The 20,389-nt window shown below is 37.5% G+C and overlaps 2 protein-coding genes across 2 annotated transcripts; both read right to left on the reverse strand.

The window, feature by feature from the left end:
• Positions 1-4,786: 4,786 nt before the first annotated feature.
• On the reverse strand, positions 4,787-9,643 carry LOC131927641 (uncharacterized). The gene is made up of 2 exons (XM_059283399.1): positions 9,329-9,643; positions 4,787-6,655 (listed from the first exon to the last, which is right to left on the reverse strand). Exons 1-2 carry the CDS (start codon positions 9,366-9,368, stop codon positions 5,064-5,066), a joined length of 1,632 nt encoding a protein of 543 aa, XP_059139382.1. The 5' UTR covers positions 9,369-9,643; the 3' UTR covers positions 4,787-5,063.
• An 8,966-nt stretch (positions 9,644-18,609) lies between these two features.
• On the reverse strand, positions 18,610-19,989 carry LOC131927626 (uncharacterized). The gene has a single exon (XM_059283341.1). The coding sequence runs from the start codon at positions 19,987-19,989 to the stop codon at positions 18,610-18,612; it is 1,380 nt and encodes a 459-aa protein (XP_059139324.1).
• Between the last annotated feature and the right edge of the window lie 400 nt (positions 19,990-20,389).

Here is a 20,389-nt window from a genome sequence, read left to right on the forward strand (position 1 = left end):
ATCACAATTAAGTATTATGTGCCAACTTATATGGAAGTTGACTCCGATTTCAGTCTGCTTTCTATCTGACTTTGCTGATATACATTTTGTCCACCGAAGAACAAACTGCAAGGTATAAGTTGATTGATTTTGGAGTTGTCTCCCCTAGATGGTGGTTAAATCAATCTGTAAAGAGACGCTCTGGTTAATGTGGCTAACGTAAGTAATGTTATAAGTATAGATGTGAGATATTAAAGTTACAAGCAAGGCAGGTAAATCTGATTATACTGGGAACTGTGTTTCGTTACAAGATATGTAAGTCAAAAATGAGAGTCTGGATTAGACACGTAGCGACACCTTTAGTCGCCCGTAGCGATGGGTCAATTTTACAGTCAGTCAGCAAAGCCTTGTGTGTGCCGTACTCCTAAATTGCAGTTTGTCAAATTTAGTTATGTAGCTCAAAATGAGTTCTTTATTTTTTATTTTATTACCGTTTACTTTCAGCCCACCCCCCCCCCCCTCAACCTATGGATTTCACTTAGGTCACTGGGGCGGCCCTACATTAGCTATACGACTGGTCTAAATACAAGACACGGATGATTCGATGCATGATGACCCCCATAATTACCACTTGTTAAAACACTTCAAAACGGTGAAAAAAACAATAAAACTAGAGAGTATCGCTGGGTGTATCACCAACACCACCTTCTGGTGTGGTGGTGATATGCCAAGCTCACCACCAGAGGCGTAGCGACCCTTCCCGGCGCCCGGGGCGAACTTTCAATTCGGCGCCCCCCCCCCCCGCTTATATATATATATATATATATATATATATATATATATATATATATATATATATATATATATATATATATATATATAGTGTGGGTGGGTGTGTGTGTGGTGTGTAATAATATGTTGTGTGTGATAGTGTGTTTATATATAAGCTTGTGTGTGGGTAAGAGTGTATTTGTGTGTGTAAGCGTGTGTGTAAGCGTGTATGCTACAGTCCGGACAAGGTTTAATAATTACATTGTATGATTTTCATTCCTTAAAACTTTACGACAATTTAATTCCCATTAAGATGCGTTTAACTTTTTTTGCGAAAGATTAGTAATGTCAGTAAAAAAAATAAGCCTGATCTGTGTTAGTGTAGAGGGTAGTTTGTAGCTAACGCTAATATGTTTAGACCAGCCTTTTATGTTCTAGTTTTGAACGATCTCTGTTGTGATATGGTACATATTGGATTCGAAGTTTGTTAGAGTAAGGACACACAAGTGACATACAAGAAGAAGTTATCAGAAATATTTATTGTTCACATTGGAATACGACATGGGTATTTCGTTGATTGGTTGATGGTATGACAAAACAAGCTAGAGAAAACAAACTGGAAACCAACGGATGTTAACAGCTCGTAGTCTTGGATTTCGCAGATTTGCCCTGCCTTCTCGCACACAGTTTCTTCCAGGCATCTTTTCGGGGGGGCGAAGCCCCCCGGAAAAATTTTTACGGCCCCCCCGAACGAAATGAAATTTATATAATTTATATATAGAAAAATATATACTTTTAACAGTGTCCGCCCCCCCCCCCCGAAGAAATTTTACCGCCTCCCCCCCTCCCCCCGAAGATTTCAAGTGCCCCCCCGGAGAAAAAAGTCTGGAAGAAACACTGATCAAAAGTATCTGATCTCTCACGTTGAAGTTGAGAGAATCGTAAGAATCTTACAAAGAACTAGTCGCGTCTTTTTTTTAACAAAACTGGCTATTGAAATTGTACATTACGCGTTAATACACTTGGTTTCTTTACTAAGTGTTAAGAGAGTTATCTACTCACCAATCCAGTACAAATACTTGCGATTTTTGTTAGCGAAAAAAGCGCCCCCCCCCCCACCCCCACACACACTCATCACAACCATCTTGGACAAAGTTTGTAGAGCGGTTTTTAACGTAACTAACTTTTTTTTTAAAAATGTTACACAATTATACAAGGCACAGTACAATTCGTTTCTTTCTGAGAGCTAAAGGTTGTTTACTCAGAATCCTGTGTAATTTTGCTATTTTATTTAGCCTAAAAAGCGCCCCCCCTGCACCATCTTGATAAAAGTCACTAACGTATTTTACAGTTCAACAATCGTACAATACGTTTTAATACAATTGGTTTCTTTTAATAGTGGTAACGTTTATCGACTCAACAATCTAGTGTAAATTCTTCCGTTTTAAGTCTCGAAAAAGCGCCCCCCCCCCATCTAGGAAAAGCTTCAAAGCGGTTTTGCCGGTCACTGTTTCTTAAGAGTATATGTTTTACATTAAGAAATCAAGATAGAAAACAGTTAAATCAGTATGTAAATGCGTGTAGCCATTATATTTCTTAACTTAGACAGTTTATAATTCAAAACTGCAGCATAAAAATCAGTTTTAAAAAAATTTTTCTCACCCCTTTTGGCGCCCCCATAGGGTCGGCGCCCGGGGCGGCCGCCCCCCCCCCGCCCCCCCCTAGCTACGCCTCTGCTCACCACCTGTGCAGGGTGTACCATACACGTTTTCAAAACATGAACCTGGTGTTAAGTGTTGGGGTAGGAAGTCCATCAGATGAGTCTACCTAGTGTTAGAGGGGTGGGGTAAGGATAAGGCAGGGGGGGGAGCTGTGGTGTACTCCGTTTAAAGCCAAGTATAACACAGCTGGCGTAAGGACGACATACATGTGTGGTTTAAGTATCGTATGAATGACATGAGTAGTGATCTAACTCACCTATGTTAGACAATTGTTGATTTGGTTACATGGCAGGTATTTTGTAGGGTTAAGACACGATTCTATGGGACGGAGTGGCCAAGCGGTAGAGAGCTGGACTGCTAACCCGTAAGTCTCGAGTTCGAATCCGAAGACACAATTCCTGCTGTATTTTACACTCTCCACAGAGTCACACCATACGTCACACTCACAAAATGACTTATGGTTTGTAAATGATCCAAGACTAGTTGGTAAACAAAAATATGCAACTCATTTGTGGAAATTTCAGGTTATGTTTTTGAAACATTTGTAATCTTTCTTAATTGTGACTTTTTAATTACAGTATTTATGAAGCCTCGATGCTTCTTTCATATTTTTATTTTATTTGTTGGTTTCTTTGCATATTTGTTTAATTGTTGTCAGTCCATTCGTCCTTATGTCCGTCTGTACATCTGTCAATCTGTCTGCCCGTCTATTCGTCTGTCCGCCTGTCCGTCTGTCCGTCTGTACATCTGTCCATCTGTCTGCCCGTCTATTCGTTTGTCCGTCTGTCAGTCCGTCTGTCCGTCCGTCTATCTATCTGCCAGAAACAGATATGCATGAGTATAATCTCTGCGACTCCATCCCACGGAGTACCACGTTAATGACAGCCCTAATTAGGATAATGAGTGTTACATAAACCGAGCAGCCAGCCTGCATGTTAATGACGTGGCAGACAGCACTCGCATGCTGGGCTGACAGATACAACACCGCCACCAGCTGAATAAATCAACACCAGCACAATTAGTGACACTAATTAGTGACACAGTCGAAAAGATTTGAACAACGATCACGTTCAAAACCCCTGCGTCCCCCCTACCCCTCCCCCACACGTTCACCACAACCCAATTTTAAACACACTTAAATGATAATCAATGTAATTAATTTAAATAGAACAAAGCCAAAAGTCAACAAAAAAGTATTAGATTTTTTAATTTACAGCTCAAAATAAGGTAACACAACTTGATAATACGCGATAAAACACGATGAAACATTATGAAACCTGGTGAAACATTAAGAAACCTGATGAAACAATATGAAACGTGATGAAAAATTAACCAACATAAATTGTTGCTAATGTGAACTCTTACTTTGGTCGTCAATAAAGCCTTCAATATAAATTTTATGTATATATATATATATATATATATATATATATATATATATATATATATATATATATATATATATATATATATATATGTATGTATGTACGTTTTTATTTATTTATTCATTTTGCATTCATTTTAGCGAGGTCGGGTGTCACCCAGTGCGACACTTAATGGTGTCACCCTCCAGAGGAGTAGCGACCCTTCCCGGGGACAAACTTTTTTGCACCGCCCTCCCCTCAAATTGTTCTCTATATATATTGCTATTTTTTGCCTTGGTGTCACCCCCCTAAATGGTGTCACCCGGTGCAGTCCGCACCCCCCCCCCTGGGCTACGCCTCTGCATTTATGTATTTATTTACATGCATAAGGGTATATATGGATGTATATATAAATAAATATATATATATATATATATATATATATATATATATATATATATATATGTGTGTGTGTGTGTGTGGTTGTGTTTATTCATAAAATATTTGCATTTCATTGCATTATATTTACATCTAATGAACAGCTTACACTAACAATCCCTGGTTTATAAATTACACATACGACAGGCTATTAACAACATTCATCAGCTAAAGTACACATGGGTTTTTTAGTGTCATACCGCAGTGGCACATACTAATCTACTTTCTAACTATAGCCGACACCAGACTGATGTGATAGGAAACTAATCACAGGGGGGCGGGGGGTTGAACGTCTTGTATTGCTGGGGCCCTTGAGGTATGGATAGCTTACATGTGTATTGGCAGTTCACTAGTGTCCGCCTATTCCACCCAGGAGAGTATGGTCAGAAATTGATAAATAGCTCCCAAGCCAAGAATATTGAAATATTTTTTCAAGTCCAGAAGAGATATTTTTCCACGCAAGAATGTGGAAATACTTTATGAAGTAAAAAATCTTTTAAAAATCTTTTTTTTCTTCTTCACCACGAGATCTGGTATCGTTAGACTTAAGAAAAATCTGGAACTATTGCGAATCATTCTTGTCATATATGAATCTGGAACTATATTATTCTACACGAGAATTGGAACTATTTTTTTCAGCCAAGAATCTAAAACTGTATATTCTGGCCATGAATCTGGAACTATTTTTTCAGCCCATGAATCTGGAACTATTTTTTCTTCTTGACCTCGAGATCTGGTATCGTTAGACAAGAAAAATCTGGAACTATTTTTTCAGCCCATGAATCTGGAACTATTTTTTCTTCTTGACCTCGAGATCTGGTACCGTTAGACTTAGGAAAAACGCCAGTGCGGCGGCCACAGAGCCCGTCAGAAACACGTTGGTCCAGCCGATGCTTTTGATGAGGGGTGGGACAACGATGGGACCGAGGAAGTAGACGACCCACTGTGACGCAGACATAAAACCGACGTTGGACGCAAAATGTTTTTCTCCAAATAGCGCCATCGGTGTCATGTAGTAAAACACTTTGACGGAGGACGTTGCGTAGAACTCCAAAGCCACGAAGACGATGTACAACGGTGGGAATGTGTAGAGTGATATGGGCATCATGGTCATGAAAAAGTTGGAACAAGCGCAGGTGGTGACCAGGACAGGCTTAAGGCCGTATTTGTCAGACATGAAGCCGACCAGAGGACGGAACACCATCAGGACGAAGGTGCTGATGGTGCCTGTCATAACGAGGGTGTTGTCGTTGTTGATGACGGTCAGACCGAACTGTTTGTAGAGGTTGAGGTGGATGAAGAAGGTGTGTCCCATCAGCGCGAATATAGTCCAGACTTTCCAAAAGGTCAAAGTGCACAGCATCTCTCGAGGTGTCAAATCTTTCACCACGATCTCGGAACACGTTTTTGATTTTTCGTCACCCGACTTTACCTCGCCTACTTCAAACATTTCTTTTTCTTTTAGCTCCTGTGTAGCTGCCACATCCCCGGTTCGTATTTCAACGATAGTTTGATCGTTTAATTTTTCGTATGTGTCTTTTACATTTGATTCACTAGATACCGATTCATTGATAGCACTTACATTATCCTTTTCTTTATAAATTTCACCTGCAATGTTATCGTAATCTTCTTTCTCTTCCTCGCCTGGTTTCGAACCCACAAGTAACTCCTCCGTCTGCCCATCGTCAGACGGGTTTAACTCTCTCCGCCTACACTGTATCAGGATAAACCCGACCAGCTGTAGAGCGAATGTGAAAAGTCCTATTTTTAGAAAAAATGGCGGAACTCTCTCAATAACTTCCGGGTCAGTGAAATAACGGATGTTGTTGATCTGGATGTCTGTGGCGATGTTGGATGGGTTGATAAGGTAGTACGACAGTAGCATATGTAGGAGGGGGAAGATACTAGGGCCGGTTGATAAGATCCCGAAGGCGAAACCTCTTTTTTCTGGAAAAGTCTCAGCGGCCAGCTTGTAGGGTAAAGCCAGAAGAATCCCACCAGCCACGCCTTGAGCTATCCCAAAACACAAAAGTAGTGCCAGAGGTTCCTGCACCGCCCAGTAGCTGAGGATCACAGAAGCACTTTGTATCACTGCCCCAACCAAGATCCCCGTCTTCAAAGACGACTTGGTCTCAATGAACCCAGCAAAAATCATCCCGATGGGTTGGAGGATTTTAAAGGCGGAGGACAGCCACAGCGGATCCACCCACACGTAGACACGTGACATGTGGGCGTGGTAGTAGGACGCCAGGTAGGTGAGGAAGTTGCCGAAGTAGACCGAGACAGAGACCGGCATCAGTAACATGATACAGCCCATCAGCACCAGGTACTTCCTCAAGAGGGTGGAGACGCTTCTATAGCGACAGTCCATTCTCCAGCTCGCTGGGGACACAAAGGTTACACACATTTACTTTTTACCACACACATACTCAAACTCACACACACTCTCACATACACGCGTGCACACACACATACACACACATATGTCAGATTTTGGAACCATAAACATCGCACCATGCAGTGCTTTTCAATGCATCGCAGTGTTTTATTATAAGTATCAAAATAGGGTTTGTTTATATAACGACATAAAGTTATTTTATAGTTGTCACTGTTTTTACTCTTTTGCATAACGTAAAGAAAATATTAAATACACGCACATTCCTAAAACATATTAACGTGATCAATGTCAAATATCATTTTCGTTTATATTCCTAGAAAAAGAGGATACATTTTTATAATAGTAGGTCGAAAAAAAGAATTAATTCAACTTTTTTTTGTAATTTTTGCAAGGGAGGTAATTTAAAAATAAATTCAACTCATCAATAATTAAAGTTAATTTTTTTTTATTACTACCGCATTGATTATTATATAAGGTTCATAATTAAAATAGAAAAATGTTAAGATTATTTATATTATTTTCTAATTAGTCTATGATCTCTCAAAATCACTATTTTTTTTGTTTTTGTTTTTCGGTGTTAACAGATGGTGAAATTTTATAATTATAGTATAGAGCAGGGGTTCCCAACCTTTTTTTTACTCTAGAGCACATTCTAAAATATCGGTAGGGTGGCGGGCACCACCTATTTTAAATCGACAAACTCCTTCCAGAGGCGTAGCGACCCTTCCCGTCACCCGGGGACAAAACTTTAAACTTTCGATTTGCACCCCCCCCCCCCCCACCTCAAACTTTCGATTTTCATCCCCTTCAACCTTTCAATAATGTTTATGAAAAAAAATCTGTCTCTGTCGAATAGTAAGAGGCGGGCACGTACGAATCGTTCGGCGGGCGCCATGGCGCCCGCGGGCACGGGGTTGGGAACCCCTGGTATAGAGAATGCTGGAAAGGCTCTCACTTGGCGCGGACGCCTCGGAAAGCGTGTTTTTCGGTGGTGATTCTAATTGCATTGCCAATGTGTTTTCTTAGAACCATAAAAGTAAACCATAAAAGTAAGTTATGGAGTAGGATCTATTTATGTGACTTAATTTTTTTTGCTGAAAAGCTCTCTTTGGGCGTGGACGCCTAGGAAAGCGTGTTGTTCGGTGGTGATTCTAATGTTGTGGTTGTGTTGTGGTTGTGTTGTGGTTGTGTTGTGGTTGTGTTGTGTTGTGTAGTGGTTGTGTTTGTGTTGTGTTTTTCTTTGTTTTGCTCTGTTCCCAAGTTAGTACATTTAAAAAAGATTTACCATGGCGGAGCACAGGTATGCATCTAGTATATATATATACACTATATATATATATATATATATATATATATATATATATATATATATATATATATATATATATATATATATATATATATATATATATATATATATATATACAGTATATATATATGAATAATTCATTACATGTAAGTTTGTTGTATTTAGTTTGCTCATATATCCATACATACATATGTGACAGCTGCTGCTCTGTTAGTTATTAAGGAAGATCTAATTTTTTTTATTTTATAAATCCCTAGTCTATATGAGCTTACTATCACAAAAATGAGTATTTCTTCATTTCTTAAAACATTCTTATTTTCCCACACGACAAGCGGTGGAGCGAGTGATTACCAACCCAAACTGTAGGAGGTATTCAAATCCTAGGACGGCCATACACCACCCAGTAAGAGGATATCGAAAAACTTTTTACCAGTATTCTGTAAGGGTATCGAAAAAAAAACGAATTACTGGTATCGTAAATCCGCCGCTGGTATCAAACGTTTAGATTTATATATTAAGACATAAAGATCTTGTCAAAAAGATCGGTGATAACTTGATATTTAATATTTGATCGTTGTCCGCCATTAATTCAGTGTAATAACATCTGAGAGGTATTGGGCTGTAGTGGCAAGTCACCGATCGCTGTTAAAATTTTTTTTTAATAACGACATGCTAAACTACACTATGTGGAATACTTTGAGAGGAGAGTGGGGGGGGGGGGGGGGTGACAACAAAACATACAGTAATACTCGTTTTTTTTTTGTTCTAGTTGGCTTTGTAGATTGGCATTATGGGGGGGGGGTATCTTCTTGTTGATTGTTAGTATGTATGAACAGTGATGTGAATAGTAGCTTGTCTTTTATTTAGGAGGAAATAAGTCAGTTCAACATTTGAATTGATTGACATTCTATTACTAGATGGGCCAGCGTCTTTGGTCTAGTTGTGTCCGCCTAAACTGTGGGATTGTCTTACGTTTTAAGCATGTCTATAGAAAATTTGTGGATAGCGCGAACACTGCGTGTGTTTAAAATGACAAAACTAATCATCTTCTCCCTTGTTTTTTAATCTACATAAATTATATATATATATATATATATATATATATATATATATATATATATATATATATATATATATATATATATATATATATATATATATATATATATATATATATATATATATATATATATATATATGTGTGTGTGTGTGTGTGTATGATGTATGTGAATGATGTACATGATAAAATCAACTAGAAAACATAGTTTAACTACTATCTATCACAGCTTGTACTAGCTAATAGATGTTCACATGAGCACATCATGCTGAAGTATGAATGTGTACCTACCGTGTTTGATCAACAACAGCACAAATGATGAGCGAGACATATTGCTCCTAACACAACACCAACAAATTGTCCTAAATCATTTCAATGAAATTCTCATACACTAGGCCCCTTCCTTCGTGGTTCGAGGTATAGACACCAACACTCCCGCAAACACTCGATGAAATAAACCGGCTCTTTAGATTCATATAAGAAATATGAACATCAAACGAAGTGTCATTGCCTGCAGATATGCCCGTCCAATAACCACAACTCCACACTGTGGTCAAAGCTTGATTGTCGCCCTTGTGTTAACTGCTCGTGAATTCATAACCGTTAGATCATTAGTCGTCAGCAAGTGAGCGAGGTGGCGAGAGCTGGTCGAGACTTGACATGACGTCACAGTGTAAACAGTTAGGGGAGAGTTGTAAACAATTTAAAGAGGTTGGTGTGGGAAGGTGGGGGAGGGGAGAGACAGAATGTGTGTCAACAACCGAACAACTATTTGCACTGAGGTGAAAACACCGACTAGCGACATTTATCTTTTCCTGGCCACCTGGGGTTTAGGTATCTCGAGACAAAAGTTGACGGCGACAAAAGTGACGACAAAAGTTGACGACAAAAGTTGACGACAAAAGTTGACGACAAAAGTTGACGACAAAAGTTGACGACAAAAGTCGACAGCGACAAAGGTTTGACAGCGACAAAAGTCAATAGCGACAAAACTTGACAAAGACAAATGTTGACGATAAAAGTTGACAAAAACAAAATTTTACAACGACTATGATTGACAGCGACAAAAGCTCATGACGACAAAAGTTAACGACAAAAGTTGACGACAAACTTGACGACAAAAGTTGACGACAAAAGTTGACAAAAAAAAAGTTGACAAAAACAATAAATTTTACAGTGACAAAAGCCCACGACTACAAAAGATGACAAAAACAAAAGTTGACGACGACAACAGTTGACAAAGACAAAATTTGACGACAAAAGTTAACGACAAAAGTTAAAAAAAACAAAAGTTGACAGACAAAAGTTGACGACAAAAGTTGACTACGAAAAAAGTTGACTACAACTTGCTTACAAGCTTCACTTAACGTTGTCTCTCGCGTCTGTTGATGTCTGTGCATTATATGATAGGAGTTTGTGTATTATATGATAGGAGTTTGTGTATTATATGATAGGAGTTTGTGTATTATATGATAGGAGATTTTATATTATATGATAGGAGCATGTCATGTATCTGACAACATGAATAACACCGGCCGGTAGTATCAACAACATGATATTTTTTCCACCTGAATGATTTTGAAATTGATTGCACATTTGGAAAATTTTCAGAGCTACGCAATGTAACCTCTCATTAACATTGCATGCATGGGTAATTTTATACGCCTGAAAAAATAACCCAGTACGTAGGTACTGTCTAGTGGGAGAACATTTGGCAACGCTACCCCAACATATGGTCGGGTATCTTTGTACGGTAATTTATCATTTGACCATGGTGACCTCTACCACACTATCCTTCCGACATTCCCTCTCCCCTCTTAAGGCCTCTACAACACCCCCCACACACACACACACACCCACACATACACCAAAACAAGCCATTGTTATTTATTTTTTCGTTCTTTATCGGAAGTTACAAGTCTAAAACAGCAACTTGGCAAAACCTTAAATAGCTATATCGTTATTGTTTAATGTTAGGTTTAGTCTAGTTTATAGGGACAATGCTAGAGGGAGGGGGTAGTATTAGAGTTGGATTACTTTTTCTTATCAGACCAAAATAATAATACATTTACTAAATGTTAGAACTCCGTTAAGTAATAGTCCATTCGCCGTTCACCGTTCAATCTCTATTCAGTCTTGCTGCTACAGTATTTACACTTTAGTACATCGCTAATCTGAATAAAATTCTATCAAATGTCAGTTCTCTAATATAAAAGTTTGGCATTGATATGTAAATTCCCAGACATCCATGCGTATCTTATGAAGATGGCGTTGTGAATAACTAAACAAAAAAGTATCCTATTTGTGAGAGTACTCTCTCGTAAACTCTTGAGCTAAAACAGTTCAGTTCAGATTTTAAAAAATTATTTTAAAAAATTATTTTGGCTGTAAGTCTAAAAACATGTTTCTTTTCTTTACTTCTGTTCTGCTTGAAATATTTCTGACAGACTTTCAAATGTAAAAGCGTGCTTTAGATATATCGGTAATGATGATTATAACAATGGTGGGATGAGATATATATGTAAGGCTAAAGTTAGATATGTATAGCTATATATATATATATATATATATATATATATATATATATATATATATATATATATATATATATATAAGCGCGATGTTTAAAGCTTAAAATAATCATATAATGCATATGTATATAAAAGGATTCATTGGCGTCAAATCTTTGAATAACTGAATAACGTAATGAATCATATGAATGCCAATGTAAACACAAATGGTAATTAAGCCCCGAGTTGATGACGCTCAACACATGTTACATGTTCTACCATTACAGTTTACAAAATACTCGGGATTAAACGTCCAGTGGACTGTTAGCAGGGTGGGGGTGGGCTGTGAGCGGCCCACGTGTATTGTATAGCTGTGTGGAGGGGGAGGGGCGGTGTTTCGAGCGTTAATGTGGTTTAAATGTTGTGTGGTTTTATTGTGGTGTGGTTTAAATGTTGTGTGGTTTAAATGTTGTGTGGTTTAAATGCTGTGTGGTTTAATTGTTGTGTGGTTTACATGTTGTGTGGTTTAATTGTGGTGTGGTGGTAAATGTTGTGTGGTTTCAATGTTGTGTGGTTTCAATGTTTTTTGGTTTCAATATTGTGTAGTTTAAATGGCGACCGTTGCGTTTTTCTCTACGTGGTAATCATACCACATACTTTAGAAAGACTAAGTTGATATGAATGATATTCCGCGTATGTGGTAATGTTTTGACACGGTCTGTTCATTTTTTTTTAACCTACGCTAGTACGTCGGCCTTATGTCCTGTCGGCCTTATGTCATGTCGGCCTTTTGTCTTGTCGGCCTTTTTTATTCGTATTGCTGACTCTAGATTTTTTATGCAGACGTCGCTTTAAAAAAAAAGTATATTTATTCCAACACACACACTCACACATACACACACACATACACACACAATAACAAGTCCCGAGAAATTTGTAGGTCACACGTGAAGGAGAGCGTGGGGGAATTCTCGTCAGACCTGAACAACTTTTTTGGGTCACGACGCGGCCACGTGATTCAAAGTATGACCGAATGCCAGTGACGTCATTTGTGACGTGTGAATCTTCCGTCATTAATACACGCACTTGTGGAAGAGACTTGGTCAGACGGGATGATTTTTGTGAAAACATCACAGGCAGAGGCGTATCCAGGTTTTCGTTGTAGGGGGAGCGAAAAGAGCAAAAAAAAAAAAAAGCGCCGAATTTTTAACACGTTCTATATACGTGTATTACATATATATATATATATATATATATATATATATATATATATATATATATATATATATATATATATATATATATATATATGTCATCACTTCGCTATGATGTAAAATAAATTGAAAGTAGCACTCTGAATAAATAAGAAAACACACACAATGTAAGCCGACAAAACAAAAATTGTATCAATCTAAAAAAAAAAATATACACACACTACAACCAAAAACAATGAACGTAACACAATCTGTTTTGTAATTCTTGTAAAAAAATGTCTTACATAATAATTCCTGGGAAATTATTTAAGACAAGTGAAATAGGGAAAATAATCTCTCTCTTAAAATAAATATGTATATATATACACATTTAATTATAAATGTCAAAACAAATAAATAATTACTTTATAATATAATGAAATAGTTTAACACTATTCGTGTTTATAAAATGTTTTTGTCTATAATCAGAATTTAATATATCGTCACCATAAATGCTTAAGTATTACAGCATAATGAAAGTTTTTTAAATCAGAGTTGGTATAAAACCACGCTTTTCGATATAGTAGTAGTAGAAAAACAATCGGAATAACAGCCTACATTCAACTAAATATCGGTCTTGTAGTTCAAATCATATATTTTTAATTAACTACTGCTTTTTTGTGTTCTTTAAAGATAATTTTTTAACATAGTGATAGGTATGGGTTAGATCACTGTATTGATCATGTACCTTTTTACTGGTAATTGCAAAAACAATATTCCCAGAGTTTTACGTTTAAAAAGCTAATTTTCTGGCGGCATGGTACTTTGGTACATCATTACGCGTTTTTCTACATGTACTTAACAGATCAGCTCGGGGTGGTTTGGGGGGGGGGGGGGGGGGGTTCAACTTCATTCACAACTGTCCGGTCACTTTTGGTCAATTATCCAACCCAGTGTATACCTAGGTGTGATATTAATGTAAATTTAAATAGAGGTGCCACATCAGTTGTATTTGTTTCTGTATTGTAATGTTTTTAAAATTAATCACACGATTCAAACTGTATATATAAAGTAATTATGTGTGAAGTTTTATGTATAACAATTTCTAGTTCAATTATTCGTAAGCAAATACATTATACAGTTGCCTTAAACTTAACAGCCCTCTTGCTGAGTGTTACTACCCGTAGAGATTTTTTAAACATTGCAATGCATCGTAATGGTTATTTTTAGAATGGCAAACTGATGCAGCTGTTAATACGTGTTGTAAACTTAGACACTACTAGACTCGTACAATGATGCTTAATTACTGCATGAAAAGAAATCTTGTGATTTACATAGATGTGCCGACCAAAAATATTTTTTTAACAAATATCATTGTTTAAAACTTTGAGTTTAAAAAGTTTCCAAAAAGGCGCCACTTTGCTGAAAATGGCCAGAGGGGGAGCGGCCGCTCCCCCTGCTCCCCCCCTGCGTACGCTACTGATCACAGGTTAATGAGTCAATACTAATTAAAACGCAATATATAATTCTTAAAATATGCAACTTCAATAGACATGGAATTTTAATTTACATAACCTGAGACGGGTATTAGTGTGGTAGTAGTCCTTGCGCTAAAAAGATTATAAAACAGATTTTTAAAAGTTTGATATTTTGTTTTGCTTGATTGGGACTCTGGTTACTTAATACATGCGCTCATTTAGGCCAAAGGGAAGAAACAAATCCGGACATTCGCACTTGATTTTTAGACCGTTATCTGGGTCACTAATCCGCTTATTCAGGTCACGTGTCGCAGGTGGCTTTGACCCAGATCCAGTGCGGAAGCCCAGTTTGAAGTCAATTTTCCAGTTATCGCGTATATTGGGTATATCGCCATATATCGGGTATATCGAAGCTAAATATATGGACTGTAATCACATATATTGGGTCTTAAGATAAGGACGGAAATCACATATATCGGATTTTAAGATAAGGACAGTAATCGCATATATCTTTATACTACTAAAACTCAAGTTTGTTTACATGTTTGAATATTTATTTATTTGTTTGTCTGATTGGCTACTGGAGAGAAACTGCACTATGTATAGAGCTGTAAAATAGTATGTAGGTATTAATTTATTGATTTATTCATTGGTAGATTAACGACATTAATTATAAAAGTTTCAAACAGTTGCTTTACTTTGACTGAATAGTGACGTCACATGATTTGTTTACTTTTTACATCAACAATGGCGGCTTTTATCGAAGAAGATAGTTTTTCCCATTCCAATGTTTAACGCGTTCTAAAGCTAATTTTCTGTCGGCTATAACTTTAGCAATACGTCCGTTTGAAGCATTTATTACGTTCCAACATTTATATCAATTTTCAACTGTCTTTTTCTTTTTGTTTTACAATAAATTTCTCTAGATCTACAGATCAGCTGTCGAAGGAAGAAAAAGTTATGAATCTAGATCTAGATCTAAAAGTCTAGATCTAGGTCACTAGACTTAACGTAAATTCTAGATCTAGACTTAATGTAAATTCTACATCTAGAATCTATTTCAGGCCTTAATTATTTTATATAAATCTTTTTTTGTTTAGCTAGACAATTGGCTAATATAAGATAAAATTTAATTTGAAATAATTCTACGATTCGCGTAGATTCTTACGCAGATTAAAAGTAAAATATATAAGTTATTACCGACTCATATACGAGCCTAGATAGCTAATTAGGTTATCATGCTGTTGGCACGGGTTTGAGATATGTCAATGTTAATTTTTGCTTCTTTTTTTTTTTTTTTTTTTTTTTTTTTTTTTTTGTGAATGATCAAGTTGCCTTTGCCTATTGGAACTTAGCGGGATACAGGGCAAGTTAAGTAGAGTTAACCTGTTTCTTTGTCCTCAGTATATAACGTGGATAGTGTGGTCAGAGCCATGCTCGGCCGAAATATTTTTTTAAAGACAAAACATGTTGTCTGAGACTTGGCGGAACACTGGGCTTTCGCTAATGTACCTAGTGCTTTAGCTAATGTATTTAGTGTATTTAGTGCTTTGTCTAGTTACATGCTAGTATTCTAGCACGCATACATGTTGAAAAATACGGTATCAACAATCCCCGAGGATGGTCAATGTAAACATTTGTAGTTGCTTACTTATTTATTCATTACTTTTTAAATCTAGAGATTCTACTTTTTCCAAACAAGAAGGGTTCACTTAAAAAGAATTAGAAGAAAATGTTAAGACTGATCGCGTTGTTTTTTCTAAAAAAAAGAATCACCATGATATTTAATTATAAAACTCTGAATGCATATTTCCGTAGTTTAGAGGCGTTATTATAACTTTCGAATTATATCGTAGTCGTTTCAAACGATTCTATTGAGTAAATATTGTACTGTAATTTATTTGACATAACGTATTCTTTTTTTTCTCATTTCGCATATTCGGGTAAGTCGGAGTAAAACACTTAGGTACTGCTGTCCCTGAGTGTATATATATATATATATATATATATATATATATATATATATATATATATATATATATATATATATATATATATATATATATATATTCATTAGAGACATCATTACTTACACACACTACAATCTGAAATCATTACTTTTCACCTCACTAAAACACAAACATAACAACTCACCTATCTAATCCCTCGAAGACAGACAAGAACAAAATTCTAGACTCTAACCGTTAACTAATGAACGACACTGACAATGTTTCTGCACCCGGGCACCACGCTGGCTATTTATAGTTTTCTCGAGGCTGCTGATCACGATTTATTTAGGAAGGTCACTGGCCTCCATTTTCTAACCACGGGACTATGTGAATCACCCATAAAAAGACTAAAAATAAATGCCCAGCAGAGATTCCCTTCAATGACGCCATACTGCGTCATACCACGACGCGCAACCAACCGTGACCGCTTCACTAACCTACCTGTGATTTGACCAGTGATTCAGCGAGGTACAGTTAAAAGACAGTCTTCTGCCCTTCGTCACATCTGACTGCACACGTGAAGAAAAAATGTTGTCGTTACTGTAACGTGTTTGTGTTGGGGGATCAGACATTGTTATGGCAGAGTAGTAGGTATGTTGAAGTCAAATGACTTTTACTGCTTTACTTCTTTCTATTTATGTGATACTCTCAAGTACGAGGAAATATGTATGCTGTTTATGTAATAGAACTTGAGAATTGTGAACATTATAGAACACACACAAATGTCATACCAGAGTAGGTGTCACTACATTAAAAAAATAAGACAAATAATAATTTAAAGGAAAGCAATTCAGCAAATGATTGGATTCCCATCATTACCATAACAAAGACGTCGTCTGCCACGAGGTGGCCATCGGATTAAGGACTGGCTACAATAGGGTTACCTTCAATTCTCCGCCTTATTTTGCTATACTCCGCCCCTTCAATTCTCCGCCTTATTTTGCTATACTCCGCCCCTTCAAAGCTAGAAAACATAGGTTGGGTAGAAGTGGTTGATCGCTTTTCTGTTTAGTTAATTAAATCGTAGCTCATTATTAAATATTTACAGGAAATCATTTATTTTCTCCTGTTTCCGGCATGTTTACATAAAAGCTTGTTATTAAAAAAGATTTCATTCATTTTTGTATCTTTTTTTTCATATGGGGTTCGAATTACCCACTCCCCCCCCCCCCCCTCCCTCACTTATTCCAAGTCTGATACCAACCTCTTCCAAGTAAAATAATACCTATATCATTATAGATCAGCAAAACAAATTTGATGAATGTAAGAGATAAAACGGACAATTAACTGTCTAGTGCCTGGTGTTGGCCTATTTTTTTTCTCCATCATGCAAAAACATGGACATTTTATTGTTTGTATTTACATATTATGATATAAGCCTGGGTTTATATACCACATAGGACTAATACAATCATTCATCATCTGGCGTAAAAAATGTAGGCCTACAGTATATTATACAACAGTAGGAGGTGCAAGCTGCCCTCTACCAATGACTTACACATATTACGTACCTCTACCACTGGTAAATATAACGCAATACCCGAACTCGTTTTGGATGGTCATAGGACATTGACTGATGACTTACGAAACTAAAAGATTACCAGACAACAAAAAAATCTCCGTGGACTCGAATATAATATCTAGAATAAAAACACACACGAAGACCTTCTGCAACTAATAATACTTTTAATCAATCTGGGACCTTCTAATATGTATACAAGTCTAAATAATAAATAGTATGTAAAACAATAGAAATATACAAATAATGAAAGACCCATCCTACGAGTTAAAGAATAACACACTGAGACTACTAACATTAGTTACGGTACTAAAGTAATCAACACAACCTACACGTGTCAAAGTGAGACTCAGAAAAATACTGAGTACAAAGATAATTGCTGCTTCAACTAAAAAATACAACATGGTGTCGTACGTGGCTCTCTCTCACCGTAGATGTCTAGTGGGCTGCCGCCCGAGGAAAATTCCTGCCTTATATACGACTCCAAAATTATAGGATGTCGACCTCAATGTTAAGGACCATTGGGAGGAAGTAGCCAAAGCTCGAGCCACACGAACTCAGTGGTGAATGCTATCACATGAGCGTGATTGAAAATTTCTTTATTCTGAACAACAAACAACTCAAGGCCAATTTAATAATCATAAAATCAAACAATAAAAAAAGGAAACCTAAGTAGGTCACATACACAATAATGTTATAAAGGATTATCTAATCATAGCCAAGAATCTGGAATTATTATCAACCAAGATTCTGAAACTAGTTTTTCAGCCAATGAATCTGGAACTATTTTTAGCAAATGAATCTGGAACTATTTTTTCAGCCCATGAATTTAAAACTTTCTTGTTTCAGCCATGAATCTGGAACTATTTTTTCTTCTTGACCTCGAGATCTGGTACCGTTAGACTTAAGAAAAACGCCAGTGCGGCGGCCACAGAGCCCGTCAGAAACACGTTGGTCCAGCCGATGCTTTTGATGAGGGGTGGGACAACGATGGGGCCGAGGAAGTAGACGACCCACTGTGACGCAGACATAAAACCGACGTTGGACGCGAAATGTTTTTCCCCGAATAACGCCATAGGTGTCATATAGTAAAACACTTTGACGGACGATGTTGCGTATAACTCCAAAGCCACGAAGACGATGTACAAAGGTGGGAATGTGTAGAGTGATATGGGCATCATGGTCATGAAAAAGTTGGAGCATGCGCAGGTGGTGACCAGGACAGGCTTCAGGCCGTATTTGTCGGACATGAAGCCGACAAGAGGACGGAACACCATCAGGACGAAGGTGCTGATGGTGCCCGCCATGACAAGGGTGTTGTCGTTGTTGATGACGGTCAGACCGAACTGTTTGTAGAGGTTGAGGTGGATGAAGAATGTGTGTCCCATCAGTGCGAAGATGGTCCAGACTTTCCAAAAGGTCAAAGTGCACAGCATCTCTCGAGTTGTCAAATCTTTCACCACGATCTCAGAAATCGCTTTTGATTTTTCGTCAATTAACCTTACCTCGCCTACTTCAATTATTTCTTTTTCTTTTAACTCCTCCGTTTGCCCATCGTCTGGCAGGTTCAACTCTCTCGGCCTACACTGTATCAATATAAACCCTACCAGCTGTAGAGCGAATGTGAAAAGTCCTATTTTTAGAAAAAATGGCGGAACTCTCTCGGTGACTTCCGGGTAAGTGAAATACCGGATATTGTTGATCTGGATGTCTGTGGCGATGTTGGATGGGTTGATAAGGTAGTACGAAAGGAGCATGTGTAGGAGGGGGAAGATACTAGGCCCGGTTGATAAGATCCCGAATGCGAAACCTCTTTCTTTTGGAAAAGTCTCAGCGGCCAGCTTGTAGGGTAAAGCCAAAAGAATCCCACCAGCCACTCCTTGAGCTATCCCGAAACACAAAAGTAGTGCCAGCGGCTCCTGCACCGCCCAGTAGCTGAGGATCACAGACGCACTTTGTATCAGCGCCCCAACCAAGATCCCCGTCTTCAAAGACGTCCTGGTCTCAATGAACCCACCCAGGATCATCCCAATAGGTTGGAGGATTTTAAAGGCGGAGGACAGCCACAGTGGATCCACCCACACGTGGACACGTGACATGTGGGCGTGGTAGTAGGACGCCAGGTAGGTGAGGAAGTTTCCGAAGTAGACGGAGACAGAGACCGGCATCAGCAGCATGATACAGCCCATCAGCACCAGGTACTTCCTCAAGAGGGTGGAGACACTTCTATAGCGACAGTCCATTATCCAGCCCGCTAAGGAAACAAAGGTTATACAGATTTACTTTAGGCGGTAACTATATAAACACACACAAACTCACACACACACTCACACGCACATACGAATATATATATATATATATATATATATATATATATATATATATATATATATATATATATATATATATATATATAATAGGCCACGTTCGCACTTCTCTCTCTCTCTCTGTCTGTCTGCAAAATATTTTCGCCGGACATCACATCAGAATCTACAGCGATATATCGAGAACTTTTTATGGACTTTTGTTGAAAATAATATGTTAGATGTTTTAAATGTATAACCACAATTTTATTTAAAGAAGAAAAATATAAAATAAAGGCGTATTCAACTGTAGAAAAACAATTTTACTTATGCAACAGGA

This window comes from Physella acuta, unplaced genomic scaffold, assembly GCF_028476545.2.
Source record: "Physella acuta isolate Inbredline_101_S28 unplaced genomic scaffold, ASM2847654v3 ptg001425l, whole genome shotgun sequence".
Lineage (NCBI taxonomy): Eukaryota > Metazoa > Mollusca > Gastropoda > Physidae > Physella > Physella acuta.

Coding starts and splice junctions, on each gene's coding strand:
- LOC131927641 (XM_059283399.1), bottom strand. CDS start 9,368: ATGTCTCGCTCATCATTTGTGCTGTTGTTGATCAAACACG. Junction 6,656..9,328: donor GCTGTTGTTGATCAAACACG/GTAGGTACACAT, acceptor TTGTGTCCCCAG/CGAGCTGGAGAATGGACTGT.
- LOC131927626 (XM_059283341.1), bottom strand. CDS start 19,989: ATGGACTGTCGCTATAGAAGTGTCTCCACCCTCTTGAGGAAGTACCTG.